This window comes from Procambarus clarkii, chromosome 69 (genome assembly GCF_040958095.1).
Source record: "Procambarus clarkii isolate CNS0578487 chromosome 69, FALCON_Pclarkii_2.0, whole genome shotgun sequence".
Classification (NCBI taxonomy): Eukaryota; Metazoa; Arthropoda; class Malacostraca; order Decapoda; family Cambaridae; genus Procambarus; species Procambarus clarkii.
In genome coordinates, this window is record NC_091218.1 from 7,362,336 (window position 1) to 7,379,811 (window position 17,476).

The 17,476-nt window shown below is 42.8% G+C and overlaps 1 protein-coding gene across 1 annotated transcript; it reads left to right on the top strand.

The window, feature by feature from the left end:
* The first annotated feature begins 6,138 nt into the window (after window positions 1–6,138).
* On the top strand, window positions 6,139–11,990 carry LOC138355729 (uncharacterized). Its single transcript, XM_069311029.1, has 2 exons — window positions 6,139–6,612; window positions 6,992–11,990. The coding sequence occupies exon 2, from the start codon at window positions 7,228–7,230 to the stop codon at window positions 11,533–11,535; it is 4,308 nt and encodes a 1,435-aa protein (XP_069167130.1). The 5' UTR covers window positions 6,139–6,612; window positions 6,992–7,227; the 3' UTR covers window positions 11,536–11,990.
* The last annotated feature ends 5,486 nt before the right edge of the window (window positions 11,991–17,476 follow it).

Below are 17,476 nucleotides of genomic sequence, written 5' to 3' on the forward strand. Positions count from 1 at the left end.
CTTCTCTATGCGTCCGAGTATCGGCTTTCGGCGGCTATGATCAGCTTGGACTGGTCCAAGGCCTTTGATCGGGTGTCTTTAAAGTTTGTTTTTAGTGCTATGGAGAGGCTTGGGTTTCCGGTGGTGTTTGTGGGGTGGATCCGTTTGTTGTATGTCCGGAGTCGCAGTCGCGTTTGTGTGAATGGGTTTTTTAGCTCATTTTTTTCTATTTGCCGTTCCGTTCGTCAGGGGTGTCCCATGTCCATGCTTTTGTATGTGATTTTTCAGGAACCTCTTTTTCGGGCGGTGAAAGCGTGTTCCTTGATCGTGCCTCCTTGTCTGCCGTCCGGTCTCCGGCTACCCGTTTGCGGGTATGCTGACGACACCATTCTATTTGTAGCTTCGGAGGGTTCTGTTGAAGCTGTCCAGGACGTTCTCCTGCGGTTTGAGTCCGCTACGGGGGCCGTTCTTAATCGGGCGAAGTCGGGGTTGATGGGGATCGGTGAGTGGGCCTCCCGCCTGGTGTGGGATAGGTCGTGGTTTCCGGTGGTCTCCTCGATTCGGGTTCTTGGGATTACTTGGTTTGCCTCCTATGATCGCTCCTTGGAGTGGAATTGGGGTGCTGTCGCTCGGTCGGTTGGTGTTGCAGTTGGCCTTTTATCGCGTCGTCCCTTGACGATTTATCAGAGGGGACTGCTTGTTGCGTGTAAGGTCTTGTCGCGTGTCTGGTTTGTGGCTCGATGTTTCCCGTTGGATCGTCGGAAGGCCTTGAGTTTGGAGAGTGTGGTGTATAGATATGTATGGTGTGGGCGTTATCAACCGGTGCGCCGTTCGACGTTGGTGTTAGGGGTGAGAGAGGGGGGTGTTGGCATTCCTGACGTTTTCACGAAGGCCAAGGCCCTCTTCTGGGTCTCGTTGCGTCGGGGGCTGGCTCTCGGTGGGGGGTTGAATACGCTGGGTGTGTTTTTCTGCTCGCTTCGCTTCAGTTTTTTGGTTGATTTGGGGGTTTGTCAGGAGGTGGCCTTGGTTACCCCCCCTGTTTATTCTTGGGCCGTGGGGATTCTTCGGGAGCTCTGCCGCCATCCTGGGTTTCTGTCTTTCTCGTGCAAGGCTGTGTATGGGGTGTTGTTGCCCCGGGTGCGGCCTCGAGTGGAGGGCTTGTTCCCGTGTTGGGATTGGGGTGGTATCTGGTCGTGTTTGGGGGCACGGTTCTTGGCGCCTCAGCAGCGTGAATTGCTGTTTCGGGTTCTGCATTTGTCGCTGGCGACAAATGAGCGGTTGTGTATGCTTGGCTTGCGTGATTCTGGGGCGTGTGTTCACTGTGGTTTATGTGAATCGCAGGTGCATGTATTTTATTTTTGTGTCCGGTTACAGGGGTTGGTGGACTGGTTTCGGGATGTCCTGGAGGTGTTTTGTGGTCCGGGTTGTCGGGGTGATGTTTTGCAGTTTTTGTTTTTGTATTTTCCGGCTTATCCGCAGCGGGTGCGTAATACATTGTGTGTTTTGGTTGCTGATTATGTGTTTTGTGTGTGGGTTGGGAGGCGGGAGGGTTTTGGGGTTGCCCGAATTTTAGGATTTTTACGGGGGCGCATGCGGTTTACCTGGTGGTGGTTGCAGCGCGCTTTTCCGGAGGAGTTTGGTCGGTGGTTCACAGATGCCTATGTTCGTGGGGTTGCCTTTGGGTCGGCGGGTGCCTTGGTGGCAAGGTGATGTTCTCGGCTTGGGTGGGGTTGGGGTGTTGATGGGGGGGGTTTAGAGGGGTTGGGGGGTTTCGGGGTTTGCTTTGCTATGCGCTCCCTTTCCGCTTCTTGGGGTGTCCTTGGCGGGGGTTGCGTGTGTTTGTGTGTCTTCCCCCTTGAGATGCTGCTGCTCCTGTGTGTGTGTGGTGTGTTTTCCGTACCTCCGGGTGCCGGTTGTGTCCGTATGCGTGTGGGTGTGTGATTTTGAGGGGGGTTTTGGCTCCTGCGTGGGCCTGGGTTTTCTGCTGTACTGTTTTCTACTGTTCCTTTTGTGGCCGTGTTTCGCTTTGGCCTGTAACCCTTTATTTTGCGTGCTTGGGTGCAGTGTGGTGTGCCGTGGTGGTGTGGGTGGTATGAGTGTGTTTGTCTTGTTGTTTAGTGTGTGTTTAGTGTGCGTGTACATAATTTCTTCTTATTTAGTGTATATCATTTTCCTGGGTAGCGCGTGTATGATCCTATGCTCCTTTGTTCTTCTGTGTGTGTGGTAGGCGTGGTTTTGTGCACGTGATTCTATATCCACGTCTGTGTATGTTTATGTTATTGGTTCCAGGTGTGTTTCAATGTTATTTATGTACTTTATTGTTAATTTATTTTTCATGTAATTTTCTTGGCCATGTTCTGTGTTGCTATGTAGATATGTACTGTTTAGCCTATTGTTTCCATGTACTGTTTTAGCACTTATTTCCCTGTACTATTTAGCCCATTGCTTCAATGCGTTTTCATTTTGTTCAGCGCTTGTGTTTGTTTTGCGGTTACTGTTATTGTTTAGTGTACAGACTGTTTATTCCTGTGTACTGTTACTTCATTGGTGTACTTGATGTGTACAGGTTTGCGTTGTTTTGTGTGTTCTTGTAATTTGTGTAATTTATAAAAATAAAAAAAAAAATGTGTGGGTTGTTATGTGGTGGTGGGGCAGTGTGTAGGGAGTGGGCGGCGGTTGGTGGGACGGAGTGGGTGGGGTTTTTGATTGTGCATTTGATGGTAGGCGTGGTTGTGGGGAAGGTGGGCGGGTGTGGGAGAAATGTGTGGGTAAAGGTGGCGAAAAATGTCTGGTGGTGGAGTGGGGTCTGGGTGGGGGGGGAGGGGGTGTTTGAATATTCTCGTTTTCTGTTGTTGGTGAGTCTTCCCACATTGTGGCTGGCTGGCTAGATGGACCCTCAATCTCTTGGCTCTCATGACTTCTTATCTCGTTACTGCTACCTCGACAGAGCCTCTTTGCCTTCTCCAAGTGTGACACACACCTACCTACACACCTGCACCTTACGATTAGCAGGTGTGGGGAGCGTAATAAGAGCGTGAATGGACGGTAGAGGTGTAAGAAGGTTTGTGGAGGGAGGCGGCCCTCGTGTGTGTGTGTGTGTGTGTGTGTGCGGTGGTGCCACAGTGGACGGCTCATCGTCGTCCATGTCCACTGCCAACCCTTTATTAACCCTCAGTGACACTAGATGCAACAACACTGTGCCACTAGCGACACTTTTCCCCGACACACTGTGGCCATAAAACACCTGCCAACACCCGCAACACCTCCCACTGGCCAGCAACGTGGCAACAACATCAACAGCTGATCGCTGCCCGCCGCCTCGCTCTCTTCCTGACTCCTTATCTCGTTGCTGCTACCTCAACCGAGGCTCTTTACCTTCTCCACGTGTGACACACACCTACCTACACACGTGCACCTTACCTTGAGCAGGCGTGGGGAGCGTAATAAGAGCGAGAATGGTGGTGAGAGAGGTAGGTGTGAAGGTGTTTAACTCGAGGCGGCGGAGGGAGGGAGGGAGGGTCGAGGTAGCCAGCCAGCCAGCCAGCCAGCCAGCTGAGCGCTCACCTCACCTCACCTCGCGGTGGTGCCACACTGGACGGATCATCCTCGACCATTGACACTGCCAAACCTTAAATAACCCTCAGTGACCCTCCAGGCTGTAAACAACACTGTGTCACTAGTGCAATATAGGTGATATTGTGGTCCCAATATACAAAAAGGGCGACAGACAAGAGGCACTGAACTACAGGCCAGTGTCCTTGACTTGTATACCATGCAAGGTGATGGAGAAGATCGTGAGAAAAAACCTGGTAACACATCTGGAGAGAAGGGACTTCGTGACAAATCGCCAACATGGATTCAGGGAGGGTAAATCTTGCCTTACAGGCTCGATAGAATTCTACGATCAGGTGACACGTACAGATTAAGCAAGAAAGAGAGGGCTGGGCGGACTGCATTTTCTTGGATTGTCGGAAAGCCTTTGACACAGTACCGCATAAGAGGCTGGTACATAAGCTGGAGAGACAGGCAGGTGTAGCTGGTAAGGTGCTGCTCCAGTGGATAAGGGAGTATCTAAGCAATAGGAAGCAGAGAGTTACGGTGAGGGGTGAGACCTCCGATTGGCGTGAAGTCACCAGTGGAGTCCCACAGGGCTCTGTACTCGGTCCTATCTTGTTTCTGATATATGTAAATGATCTCCCGGAGGGTATCGATTCATTTCTCTCATTTCTTGGTCGACGTCATACCTATGTACTTACATTGAAGGTTACATCCTTCGTGGGGGCAAGTGTACATGTATACAACGCTTGACTGCTGTAGAGGGTTCTCCGTCGGCTTCGGGCTGTTTTTGATAAGGAGTTCGGAAGTCTTCTTGGTTTTGTAGAATATTATCAGGTTTATGTTTTGGTTAGGAGTAGTGCTTTTTACTCCTTTACGGATTATTTCTTTCATTATTCTTTCCTCTTTTATATGTTCACTGTGCATGGTTGATTTGTAATATAATTTTATTGGGGGTGTTGTGGTTTCTGTTCTAGGTTCTGAATTATACCAACGGTCCAAGTGTCTTCTTATAGCAGCGTTTATTTCCGCGTTGCTATATCCGTTGTTCACCAATACCTGAGTTACTCTTTCAAACTCTCTACTCACGTTGCTCCATTCAGAGCAGTGGGTAAGCGCTCGACGAATATAAGCATTGAGAACACTGGCTTTGTATCTTTGGGGGCACTCACTTCTACCGTTCAGGCATAATCCTATGTTGGTGGGCTTGGTATATACGTTGGTGCTTAAAGAGGTTCCTGTTTTTGTTATTAGTACATCCAAGAATGGCAGACTGTTATTTTCACTATTTTCATGTGTAAATCGGAGTACTGACTCTCTCTCTAGGTGTCTTTTTAGGTCAATTAGTTCATGTGAGTCTTTTACTATTACGAATATGTCATCTACATAACGGCAGTATACAGTTGGTTTTTGTCTGCTACTGAAGACCCTATCTTCGATGGTTCCCATATAAAAATTAGCAAATAAAACTCCTAAGGGGGAGCCCATTGCTACTCCGTCTATTTGTAAATACATGTCTCCTTGTGGACTGATGAAAGGGGCTTCCTTTGTACATGCTTCGAGAAGACTTTTCAAGTGTGGCTCAGGTATGTCTAATTTGGGGGTGCTCTCGTCTCTGTATACTCTGTCCAGTATCATTCCTATGGTTGTGTCGACTGGGACGTTGGTAAATAGGGATTCAACGTCCAGGGAAGCGATGATTCCATCGGGCTGGGTAGATTTGATCAATTCTAGGAAATCTGCTGATGATTGTAGACTAAACTTACTTGGAGTGTATGGAGTTAGGAGTTCATTGAGTTTCTTTGCCAGGTGATAAGTTGGGGTTGGTATTTGGCTGATTATAGGGCGTAGTGGGTTACCTGGTTTATGCGTCTTAACATTGCCGTAGGCATATCCTAAGCCATAGTCGCCTTGAAGTTTATTGAAATGCACACTACCTTTCTTTGCGTTGATTGCTGTAATTGTTTTGTTTACTTTCCGCTTAAGGTCTTTTCCGCAGGGAAAAAACGAGGAACATATTCATCTACAATCTTAACCCCACGACTCAAAGAAGCAGCGAAACAACTAAAAAATCTGAAAGACGTAACAATAAGAAAAGCCGACAAAACAGCAGCATATGTATTGATTCCTACCCATGAATACATGAACAAAATTAGCGACATCCTAAGTGACGACTCCAAATTTCAACGAATCACGAGGAACCCCGTAGAAGACCTTAAGCGGAAAGTAAACAAAACAATTACAGCAATCAACGCAAAGAAAGGTAGTGTGCATTTCAATAAACTTCAAGGCGACTATGGCTTAGGATATGCCTACGGCAATGTTAAGACGCATAAACCAGGTAACCCACTACGCCCTATAATCAGCCAAATACCAACCCCAACTTATCACCTGGCAAAGAAACTCAATGGACTCCTAACTCCATACACTCCAAGTAAGTTTAGTCTACAATCATCAGCAGATTTCCTAGAATTGATCAAATCTACCCAGCCCGATGGAATCATCGCTTCCCTGGACGTTGAATCCCTATTTACCAACGTCCCAGTCGACACAACCATAGGAATGATACTGGACAGAGTATACAGAGACGAGAGCACTGTTACGTACTCCTAGCAGAATACGTATATAAATTTAAAATAAATATTATTTTATTTTATCATTGCATGTATATGTACACACATTGTGTTTTGGGTAAATTGTCGTGTGGTTTGGCAGCGTCAGTGGACAGGAGAGCGGTTGCCGTTGCACAAGTCTAATACCTGATTGATACGGGAAAGCTGGACCTGTTCAGTTTGAGAGTTCCAGATGTCACTTTATTTTAGTTAGAAAATGTTTCATATACTGTAATTAAACAGGTGTCATTATACTTATATATTTTGTAAGTAACTATTATATGTAACTTGCAGTCTTATGTGTTTTGAGAACAAGTGGTTGTTCAATTAGTTTATAATATTAAAAAGTCCTTAGTTTCCATCCCTCATCCTGGGATGAGGCAGACGGGAGGTGTGAATGTGGGTGGCGACAGAGCGAGAGTTCAGTAGCTTCGGGGAACTAGGAGGAGTAACAAGTGGGAGATAAGTCTGTTATTATTCATTTGTTGCCATAATTACTATTATATATATTGTGACATGACTATACAATCATATTCTATAAGTTAACTTTACCATCTGTGTTTTTATATTATACTGTTTTGAATATATAGCTATCATATTGTGTATCTATTCTTCAGTCCTAAACGAAGATTGTTAATTATGTGCTCATTACCTATTAAGGGGTTATACTGGTGATTCGCTATTGAGAACAGCAGTTGTGTCGTATCCCTAGACGTATTAAAGTTTGGCTGCTGTAGGATCACGAGCCGTAACGTACGATAGGTAACAAAGAGTTATGGGGGCCTGTCCGGGAGATATTGTCCCATTTTTAACTTAACTATGCTAATCTAACCTTGCCTTCCTAGGTACCAGTGTGTCAAGTGTCTCTGTGTGTTTCTTAAGAACTATTCCATGTGCCAAGCAAGCCTTCCTGTGTGTCAAGTAACAACGTTTCACGATTTTGAGGTAAGTCATCCTATATATTTTGTTTGTGCAGTGAGGCCAAGCGAATTTTCAGTGTGGTGACAATTTTACAGTGAAGTGTAGTGCAGTGCCATTATTTTAATTATTTTTGTGAATCAAGTGCCAAGTGTTAGTAACGATGGAGGAGAAAGTTGCAGCGTTGGTGGCTCACCCAGACTTTGAAGGGATTCAGAACCTTAAAAAGACTGAGTTAATACAAATGGCAAATCAGTTGGATTTGACCGCCAGCAATAGAATGGTTAAAGCCCAAATATTGAAAGTCATTGTGACGCATTTTGTTGAGAATGGGGAGTTAGATGAAGAAATTCTAGAGGAGTTAAGAGAGGAGTCGAGTGATCAGATGACGTTAAAGCGTCTTGAGTTAGAAGCTCGCCAATTAGAGCTTGAAGCTCAAAAAGAACAGAAAATATTAGAGGCTGAAGCTCAGCAAAGGGAGCTAGAGACTAGGCGTTTAGAAATTGCGGCACAAAACCAGAGAGGTTTAATTGAGTTGCAACTTGAAGCCACAAAGAAGCAACAATTAGAGATTCAACAACAAATGGCTGACACTAACTTCAGGCTTGAATCACAGCGTATGGCAGCTGGGCATGGAAATACTAGTAATGTTTCAACAAATAGTGATAATAATCCCATCAGGATGAATAAGTATATAGAGTTGCCCAAGTTCAATGAGGAGGATCCTGAGGTTTTCTTTGCACATTTTTATAAAATTGCCATCAGTATGAACTGGCCAAGGGATCAGTGGGTAGCCATTATGCAGTCTCAATTCAAGGGGCGTAGTCAGGAGGTTTTCACATCCCTACCTGACGCTCATAGTTTTGATTATGATTTTGTAAAGAAAAGCATCTTAAATGCTTATCAACTAAATCCAGAGGCACACAGGCAAAAGTTCAGAAATCTAAGGAGGACAAGTGATCAGACAATAGCAGATTTTACTCGTCAGAAGACGAAATTTTGCAACAGATGGTTAAAGTCACTTGCAGTCACTGATTTTGATGCTCTAAAGAATCTTCTTATAATGGAAGAAGTATTGTCATGTCTCCCAGACCAGTTGTCTACTTTTATGGCAGAACAAAGGAATGTAACAGACATTGATGAGCTGTCAAAGCTCGCGGATGAGCATGAGTTGTTGACTAAGGCCCCGTTTACGGCCACTTCACCTAAGTCTAGTCGTAGAGTAAATTATAATGCTCACCGAACTCCTTATCAGAATCCATCCAGTCCTAGTACTCCAGTTACTCCCATGAGCTCTCCTCTTACAAAACCTAACCCTGCTACTTCATTGTCAGGAATGTCAAATAATAATAAGGTTATTTCTAAACCTACAGTTGGTTCTACCAGTGTGTCCACTGTAAGGTCCTGTTCCCATTGTAAGAGAAAAGGCCATGGAATTCATTCATGTTTTATATTGCACCCTGAGTTACGACCAACTGGTCTCATTTATTGCAGAGGTGTGCAAAATAAACTTACTAATAAACATGTAACTGTAAACCCCAATTGGGTGAAACAGTATTCACCATATATGTCTTCAGGTGAAGTTTTGTGTATTAATGGGAAGTGGAAGCCAGTGGTTATTCTTCGTGATACAGGTGCTTCCCAAACCATAATTTCATCCAGTATTCTTTCTGATGTTGAAAAGAGAGAGACAGGAAAGTTTGTTGTTCTTCAGAGTGTTGCAGGATGTAAAACTGTACCTCTAATAGACATTAATTTCAGATCCACCATTACACCACGTTTATGCACTGTGGGTGTTAGTACACAGTTGCCCATCCCAGGTGTGGATGTTATATTGGGTAATGATGTGGCCATAAATCATGTTGTGGGTGAGAATGATCCCCGTTTGTGTAAACAGCCAGTTGCAGACCATGTTTATTCTGCCTGTGCTGAAGTTAGTTCTATGAATGAACCTGTTGTAGAAGATGGTTTTGTCCCTTCTACCTGTGCTGATGTCAGTACTCTTATAAATCCAGTTGTCAGTTCTGATGTTGTTACTCAAGCATTTGTTCCAGTAACCAGTACCCCTTCAGTGGAGAAGTGGGATGTGGTTGTTCCAGATTCCTGTGTGGCCGATTTAGTTGTTGAGAGTAAGCCTGATACTATGACTCTGCTTTATTCCAATAAATTGGGAAAGGATGTCCATGTACCATTGTCTTGCCCGCTCACTACGAACGTTGTGCCAAGAGTTGAGAGAAACTTAAAAGCCACGACTCTGTATTCCAGCCAAGTGAATGGTTTAGGACAAGATGTCGGGTTGGCAGAAGTATTCCCGCTCACTCCAAGTTTAGAATCAGTTGTCGAGAGTAAGTCCGTTGTAGAGGCCCCGCCTCACCCTAGTCAAGGTGATATAATAGGGGAGGAGGTCAAACTACCTGTTACTTGCCCGCTCGCTTCAGATTCCCTTCATTTATGTGCTTTGAGTAGAACTGACCCTAAGATTTCAGAGAGAAGCAAGGAGACAGTCTGTACTGTAGATCCAGTTTTGGAGAGTGTGGGAAAGCAGCCAGAGGATCAGCTTCTGTTGAGTAGATGGAGACCCATTGAGCCTCCCTCTTCAGTTGTCTGTGAGGATGTGACCCAGCTTGGTAGTGATATTATTGATTGTGAGCAGACAGTACTCCAAGCAGCTCCAGAAGTCATGGGAGGAAATTTTGGTAAAATCATTAAGAGTGGTAAAGCAGCAATTGGATCTAAGTTGAGGAGTTGTGATTCTTATTCTATGTGGAGTAAGTATTTCTCATTGTGTACATTGAGTCAGAGTGTGTGTAGGATGTTGAAATCTACTTTTATTCTGCAGGAGCCATTTTCTTGTGAAGTAATGGACTGTGGGACATCTTTGTCAAGCCTTGTGGTTGAGCAGAGAGAGTTTACTCAAGTAGGTTGTGCATCCAGTTCTGAGGAAGTGGTGAGTTATGCTAGAGCAGTGTCTCTATATTCAGATCCAGTTAATTTTGATGCACGAGTGATAAAAGTGTATGTTCCACTTAAGTGTGGTGTTGACTTTCAGAGTCATATTGGAGTTGACTTTCAGAGTCATATTGTGGGTGAAGGATTAAATCATACTGGGGAGCAGATGTTTGAGGCTCCAGGTGTGAAATTCAAGTTGGGGGATAAGGTTATCCTACCTAGAGTTAATCATTGTGAAGGGTTTCAGATTGTCCTTGGGCGTTTTCCAGGTAATCTGCTGTTCATCTTCAAGATGTTAAGACCCTTAAACCTCTTGGTTGATTGGTTGTCATCAGACGTAAATCACTTGGGAAGTGATGGTGAGGGTTGTAAAGTTTTCGGCATGTTTTATTTAGTCTCTTGGAAGACTAGACGGTTGATGAATGTGTGTGTTGTGTTCAAGTTCACCATCAGAGGGTGTGAACTTGTCTTGAGAGTTATGATTGAGATATGGTGCCTAGGCATATGCCTGTTTTCTTTCACTGATCGTTATGACAGAGTTATGAGGCAATTGATTTCTGTGTTCCTTATGGATCATCTGAGTCAGTTCGATCAGGTAGTCTTTGCACTTATCTTGGGTTGTATTTCTTGGATGGAAGGTCAAAGGTTTGCTAAGTCGGTGTCTTGTGTTTCGGAAGGTTCTATGAATGGGAAAGTTTTATGCATAATTGTGAGGTTTAATGCTACTTTCTCTAATTTTAGTATCCATTGGGCGAGAGTATGTGTTCCACAGAGGATCAAGAGTGATGATGAGCAGATGTCTGTGTCAGAGCATACCCAGGAGAAGTCCCAACTCAACTCAACATACAGCCTGCTTCACTTAAGCAGTTCAGCTCCAGAAAAAGGGAGTAATGGAAAATCGAGGCTGTCTTGGGAAAATTCACCATGTGGAAAAGGAATCACATGGAAAAATGAAACTGATCTTGGAGAAATAGTAGAAACATATGAAAAGCACAATTGCCATGATAACTGTGTGAAAGCAGCTACCTTTATTGACAATTCTATTCATGCTACTAATGATACTGTTGTAGATAGGAGTGTGAAATATGATCTAAAACAAAGTGAAATAAATGAGATAGTACCTTGGAGAGATAAATTTGCATACTCCAGTGACACATATGTAGAACATAGTCATAAGACTGAAATTTCTGAGTTTCCTGTAAGACTATATTTGGAGTGTTTTCATTTTTGTCCAGAAATGTGTTCTTATTACTTATACATGTTTGGTGTAATTAATACCATAAATCTCAAGTGTCATACATTTTACTTTGAAAAAATGCCATTGATCTTCAATCTATTGCATTTTTTTTCTTGGAGGTGGAAGTGTTACGTACTCCTAGCAGAATACGTATATAAATTTAAAATAAATATTATTTTATTTTATCATTGCATGTATATGTACACACATTGTGTTTTGGGTAAATTGTCGTGTGGTTTGGCAGCGTCAGTGGACAGGAGAGCGGTTGCCGTTGCACAAGTCTAATACCTGATTGATACGGGAAAGCTGGACCTGTTCAGTTTGAGAGTTCCAGATGTCACTTTATTTTAGTTAGAAAATGTTTCATATACTGTAATTAAACAGGTGTCATTATACTTATATATTTTGTAAGTAACTATTATATGTAACTTGCAGTCTTATGTGTTTTGAGAACAAGTGGTTGTTCAATTAGTTTATAATATTAAAAAGTCCTTAGTTTCCATCCCTCATCCTGGGATGAGGCAGACGGGAGGTGTGAATGTGGGTGGCGACAGAGCGAGAGTTCAGTAGCTTCGGGGAACTAGGAGGAGTAACAAGTGGGAGATAAGTCTGTTATTATTCATTTGTTGCCATAATTACTATTATATATATTGTGACATGACTATACAATCATATTCTATAAGTTAACTTTACCATCTGTGTTTTTATATTATACTGTTTTGAATATATAGCTATCATATTGTGTATCTATTCTTCAGTCCTAAACGAAGATTGTTAATTATGTGCTCATTACCTATTAAGGGGTTATACTGGTGATTCGCTATTGAGAACAGCAGTTGTGTCGTATCCCTAGACGTATTAAAGTTTGGCTGCTGTAGGATCACGAGCCGTAACGTACGATAGGAAACAAGCACCCCCAAATTAGACATACCTGAGCCACACTTGAAAAGTCTTCTCGAAGCATGTACAAAGGAAGCCCCTTTCATCAGTCCACAAGGAGACATGTATTTTCAAATAGACGGAGTAGCAATGGGCTCCCCCTTAGGAGTTTTATTTGCTAATTTTTATATGGGAACCATCGAAGATAGGGTCTTCAGTAGCAGACAAAAACCAACTGTATACTGCCGTTATGTAGATGACATATTCGTAATAGTAAAAGACTCACATGAACTAATTGACCTAAAAAGACACCTAGAGAGAGAGTCAGTACTCCGATTTACACATGAAAATAGTGAAAATAACAGTCTGCCATTCTTGGATGTACTAATAACAAAAACAGGAACCTCTTTAAGCACCAACGTATATACCAAGCCCACCAACATAGGATTATGCCTGAACGGTAGAAGTGAGTGCCCCCAAAGATACAAAGCCAGTGTTCTCAATGCTTATATTCGTCGAGCGCTTACCCACTGCTCTGAATGGAGCAACGTGAGTAGAGAGTTTGAAAGAGTAACTCAGGTATTGGTGAACAACGGATATAGCAACGCGGAAATAAACGCGGAAAGTTTAGATAGGAGATGCCTCGTATGGGCCAATACGCCTTCTGCAGCCTCTATGTTTCACCTCACATTTATCCCTTATGTATCCCCCCATGTTTTTCACCTTCATTGTATTATCACCTGACCTAATGCGGGTATAAAATCAACTAGTATTGTAAGATCTGTTCACTCGAGAATGAACCATGGAGGTTCGAAACGTCGTGCAAATTATACAAATAAGTGTAATACACTCTATAGTAAATCACTTCTTTTCTTCACCTTAAAAGTACGAAAATGAGTTTTGGAGAACTCCTATTTCAATTAAGCCCTGATGCTAAGAAAATAGTTAGAGGGATAGAAGCCCTAAACCAGAAAATAATAAATACAGAATATGCGGTCATATTCAATGAAACATATATATATATGGAACTCTCAACCCTATAAGTGGAGGGTTCCTACATACTCAACCAGAGGTGGTACCCTCTATATATTAATAAAAAGGCAAGGCTATGCTAAATCTTGGCAGGGATTGGCTTGGCTAAGCTGGTCAGGGCTTGGCTAGGGTAGGAAGGACTGGTCATGTTTAAAAGCAAGGCAGGGTTAGGCTAGGCAAGACTAGGTAAGGGTATACTGGGATAGGCTTGGCTTCGGTAGGCTAGGAAGAGGTAAACTAGGATAAGCAAGGCTGTGCAAGCACTATGCACAGCTAGAATGAACTATGCTAAGATGGTTTAAGCTGGGCTAGGTTAGGATAAGCTGAGTCATGCAGGGCCCCGATTGACCAGTGGAGTCTAATAGTCTAACCTTCTAGCTAGTTTGCTGACCTAAGAGTGTAAATGCCTAGCCCCTAACCTGAGATATATACAAGAGTTGTTACATTCTTGTACAGCCACTAGTACGAGTAGCGTTTCGGGCAGGTCCCTGGAATACGATCCCCGCCGCGAAGAATCGTTTTTTCATCCAAGTACACATTTTACTGTTGCGTTAAACAGAGGCTACAGTTAAGGAATTGCGCCCAGTAAATCCTCCCCGGCCAGGATACGAACCCATGACATAGCGCTCGCGGAACGCCAGGCGAGTGTCCTACCACTACACCACCTGCTGCAATATTATTATAAAAGAAATATTACTTATTATAATCGTAAATACTAAATACCTGTTGTGTTGATTTAGGGGCGACGACGATCGTGGGATCGGATGTGAGCCACAGGTGGCCTACACCATGCTTTCTAAGGCGTCCCTCTCATAACAAAAACAAATCCGTGCATTCATACACAAACAGAGATCCCGTGGTTATGCGAATACTTGCAATTCTTTTACTTAAAATAATAACAATTAGATTAATAATAATTAACATAATTTTTACTCAAGATTCATAAAAATCATTAATACTATATTAAAAAAAGATTTATAAGACATCTAAAAACAGATATACAGACTTTGTGTGATATTTATTTCAACATTATATATTAATAGAATGTTGTAACTATTATTTTTAAATATTAGGTAGTTTCCAGCTACGTATATCGCATATAAACGTTGCAAAAAGATTTTAGACTGAATTAACACATTACACATTTATGGAGTAATTAACAACAAAACAATCTTTATTTTCATTGCAGAACATATATCAGAGCATACTAGTGACTCATACATTTAAAATAGTGTGATTTTTAAACATATTCGGTTGTAAACCCGCAGAACCGCCTACCCGCCAAAGACGTAACATAAGAAATGGTATATAATTCATTATTTTAAATTACATATATAATCATTAATAATATTCGGCAGCTATCGAGGTTCTCCATAGGTAAATTCCTGTACTCAAACAAGATGCTACTTGCTGTTTAGCTGTTTAAATTCTTGGAAAATTGTAATGACCAGCGACATAAAATATAATAATGAAATAGTAGCTGGTAACTGTAGCTGAACGAAAAATTAAATTCCAAATTGATTAGATGTTTTTCTAAATATAAAGATCGACCTGAAGGAATTTTATGAATTATGGACTAATTAAACAAAAAAAATAGGTAATTGTACTTGAAGAACAGATACCAGAGAATAGTTAGTGAGTACATTTATATTGTATAATGGGAGAAAGCCCCTGGTAGCCGCGAATTAAAATAACCACCTACATTAATTGATAACTAGGAAATAGTATCTGGAAACTTTATCTGAACGAAAACACAATACCAATTTGTTTAGATGTTTTTCTTAATATAAAGATCAACAGTAAGGAATCTTATTCATTATGGACAAATTAACAAAAAAAACCGATAATTTTAATTGAGGACCATATATTAGAGCATACTTAGTCACTTATATATTAAAAGTATTGTGTATTTTGAACCATTGGGGTTGTAAACAAACAGAACGGCCTACCCGAAAAGTCGTAACATAAAATGTTGCATATGTTTGCTAATTTATTATTTGATAAATGATTATTATTAATTTACGACAACTATAGAGGTTTCCCATTAGTTAAATTACTGTAGTGTGACTAAATGCTACTACAAAACCTATATACATCCTGGGAAAGTCACAATGACCAGCGACATTACAGCATAGAGAGTTAAATAGTAACAGGCAACTGTCGGCGAACGAAAAATTCATTTCCAAATTTATTAGATGTTTTCCTAAATATAAAGATCGATAGGCTGGAATTTTCTGAATTATGGCCTAATTAAGGCAAAAATATATATATTTTTACTTGAAGAACAAATATCAGAGCATAGTCAGTGAGTTATAGAATAATAAGAGTGTGGTATTTCATTGTATAACAAGAGATAGTCCATGGAAGCGAAAATAGACGTAGTTTTACACAAAATAACGTCCAAAAACAGCCGTAGAGTCAAACGGCAAATGTTGACGTTCTTTTTAAGAGGACAGGTTTGATGACGAGGAGACGGAAGTGAGAGATAGTGGGGAGGACGAGGGGACAAGAGAAGGGGTAATGGTGGGGAAGGACATGGGGACGGGGGGAGTTTGGGATGGTGGGAAGGAGGGGGATGGGGAAATAGAGAATGGTGGGTAGGACGAAGGGACAGGGGAGTGGGGCATGGTGGGAAAGAAGAGAGGATGGTGGAGTTGGGAGGACGGGGGGACAATGAGTAGTGGAGAGTACGCCAAGTCAGGACCGTTTTGCTTTTTACGACGGTCCTGACTTGGCGTACCCGTTTTTAGTTACCCCAATGAGATTTGATGGTCCTGACTTGGCGTACCCGTTTTTAGTTACCCCAATGACCCTTGCACAGACATCCCTAATGGTCAATGACGTCACCAGCTAGCCCCTCAGCGTTCCTGCACAGGTACGTTCAAGGGAATTAAAAGGTCCTGACTTAGCGTACCAGTTTTTAGTTACCTCTGCTAGTGATTGCCTTATAGTTCATGAATCCATTCAGGCACACCTCTATCATGTCACCCCTATGTCTTTTTTGCCTTTCTAGTGAATGTTTTTTAAGTTTTGTCAATCTTTCTTCAGAGATTGCTTATGTAGCATAGGGCAAATAAAAATGAAAACCCACTATCAACCATTTGTATGAAAACAGTCCCCTGCCAGGCGTGGTGACTTCAATGCGATTTCAGTAGTAATCAATATTACTGCATAAACGCATAAATATATATGCGCGTGCATAAATATATATGCACATCTCACATTCGCTCAAAACATACCTCACACACCTTACTGTAGCATATAACAAATCAAAAATACTCATTAAGTAAAAGCAAGCCTCTCATGTTTTGAAATAAGGCCTTCTACAGTTACCTTCTTTTCTGACGTCCATGCCTCCCCACCATCCCTGCCTCCCACCAACTCTGCCACACACCAACCCTGCCACCCACCATCTCGGCCTCCCACCATCTTTTGCCTCCCACCAACCCTACCTCCCACCATCTCTCCCTCTCACCAACCCTGCCTCCCACCATCTCTCCCTCTCACCAGCCCTGCCTCCCCACCAGCCCTGCCTCCCACCAACTCTGCCTCCCACCAACCCTGCCTCCCACCAACTCTGCCTCCCCACCATCCCTGCCTCCCACCAACCCTGCCTCCCCACCAACCCTGCCTCCCACCATCTTTCCCTCTCACCAGGCCTGCCTCCCACCAACCCTGCCTCCCACCAACTCTGCCTTGAGGAACGCTAGATGGTTACAAATTCCTCCATACATCAGATTAGATAGACTTAATGGGTCCCGTTGTGAATGATCGTCAGAAAAGTTGGTCAGTGGTCTGTTATTGACCCTTGATTCAATTTCGGTGACAATGGTGTGAAGCTCTTGTAGACCAATCTTTTGGTGGTGGAGGGTTTTCCTTAAACACCACTTGACTGTTCCCACCATCCGGTCCTCCATGCCACGGTCCTCTAGGAGGATGGGGTTATGAACTTCCAGTGGCACTGCTGTTGATTTAGGGCAGTGCATACCACTGGGTGATTCCAGACTTCCCTCAGACATGCTTCCCCTGCCATAAATTCGGACCCAATGACTGAGATAATAAAGTTTGGACAGGATCGATGGGCCACAAACCTAAGGAAAGCAGGTATGAAGGACTCAGCCCTCATGTCTGGGGTCCCTACAGAGTATTCGGGATGTAATTTTGGAGATAAAAGTAGCCTCTGCGATTAGATTAATGAGGGGGTGGAGCTAATGAATTAATGTCTGTTATGAAATGTAATGAACAATGAATGTTAATGAATAATAAGAGAATATGAGTACCTTATGTTCTAATCTTATAGAGCATGATGGTATTC

Coding starts and splice junctions, on each gene's coding strand:
- LOC138355729 (XM_069311029.1), top strand. CDS start 7,228: ATGGAGGAGAAAGTTGCAGCGTTGGTGGCTCACCCAGACTTTGAAGGG.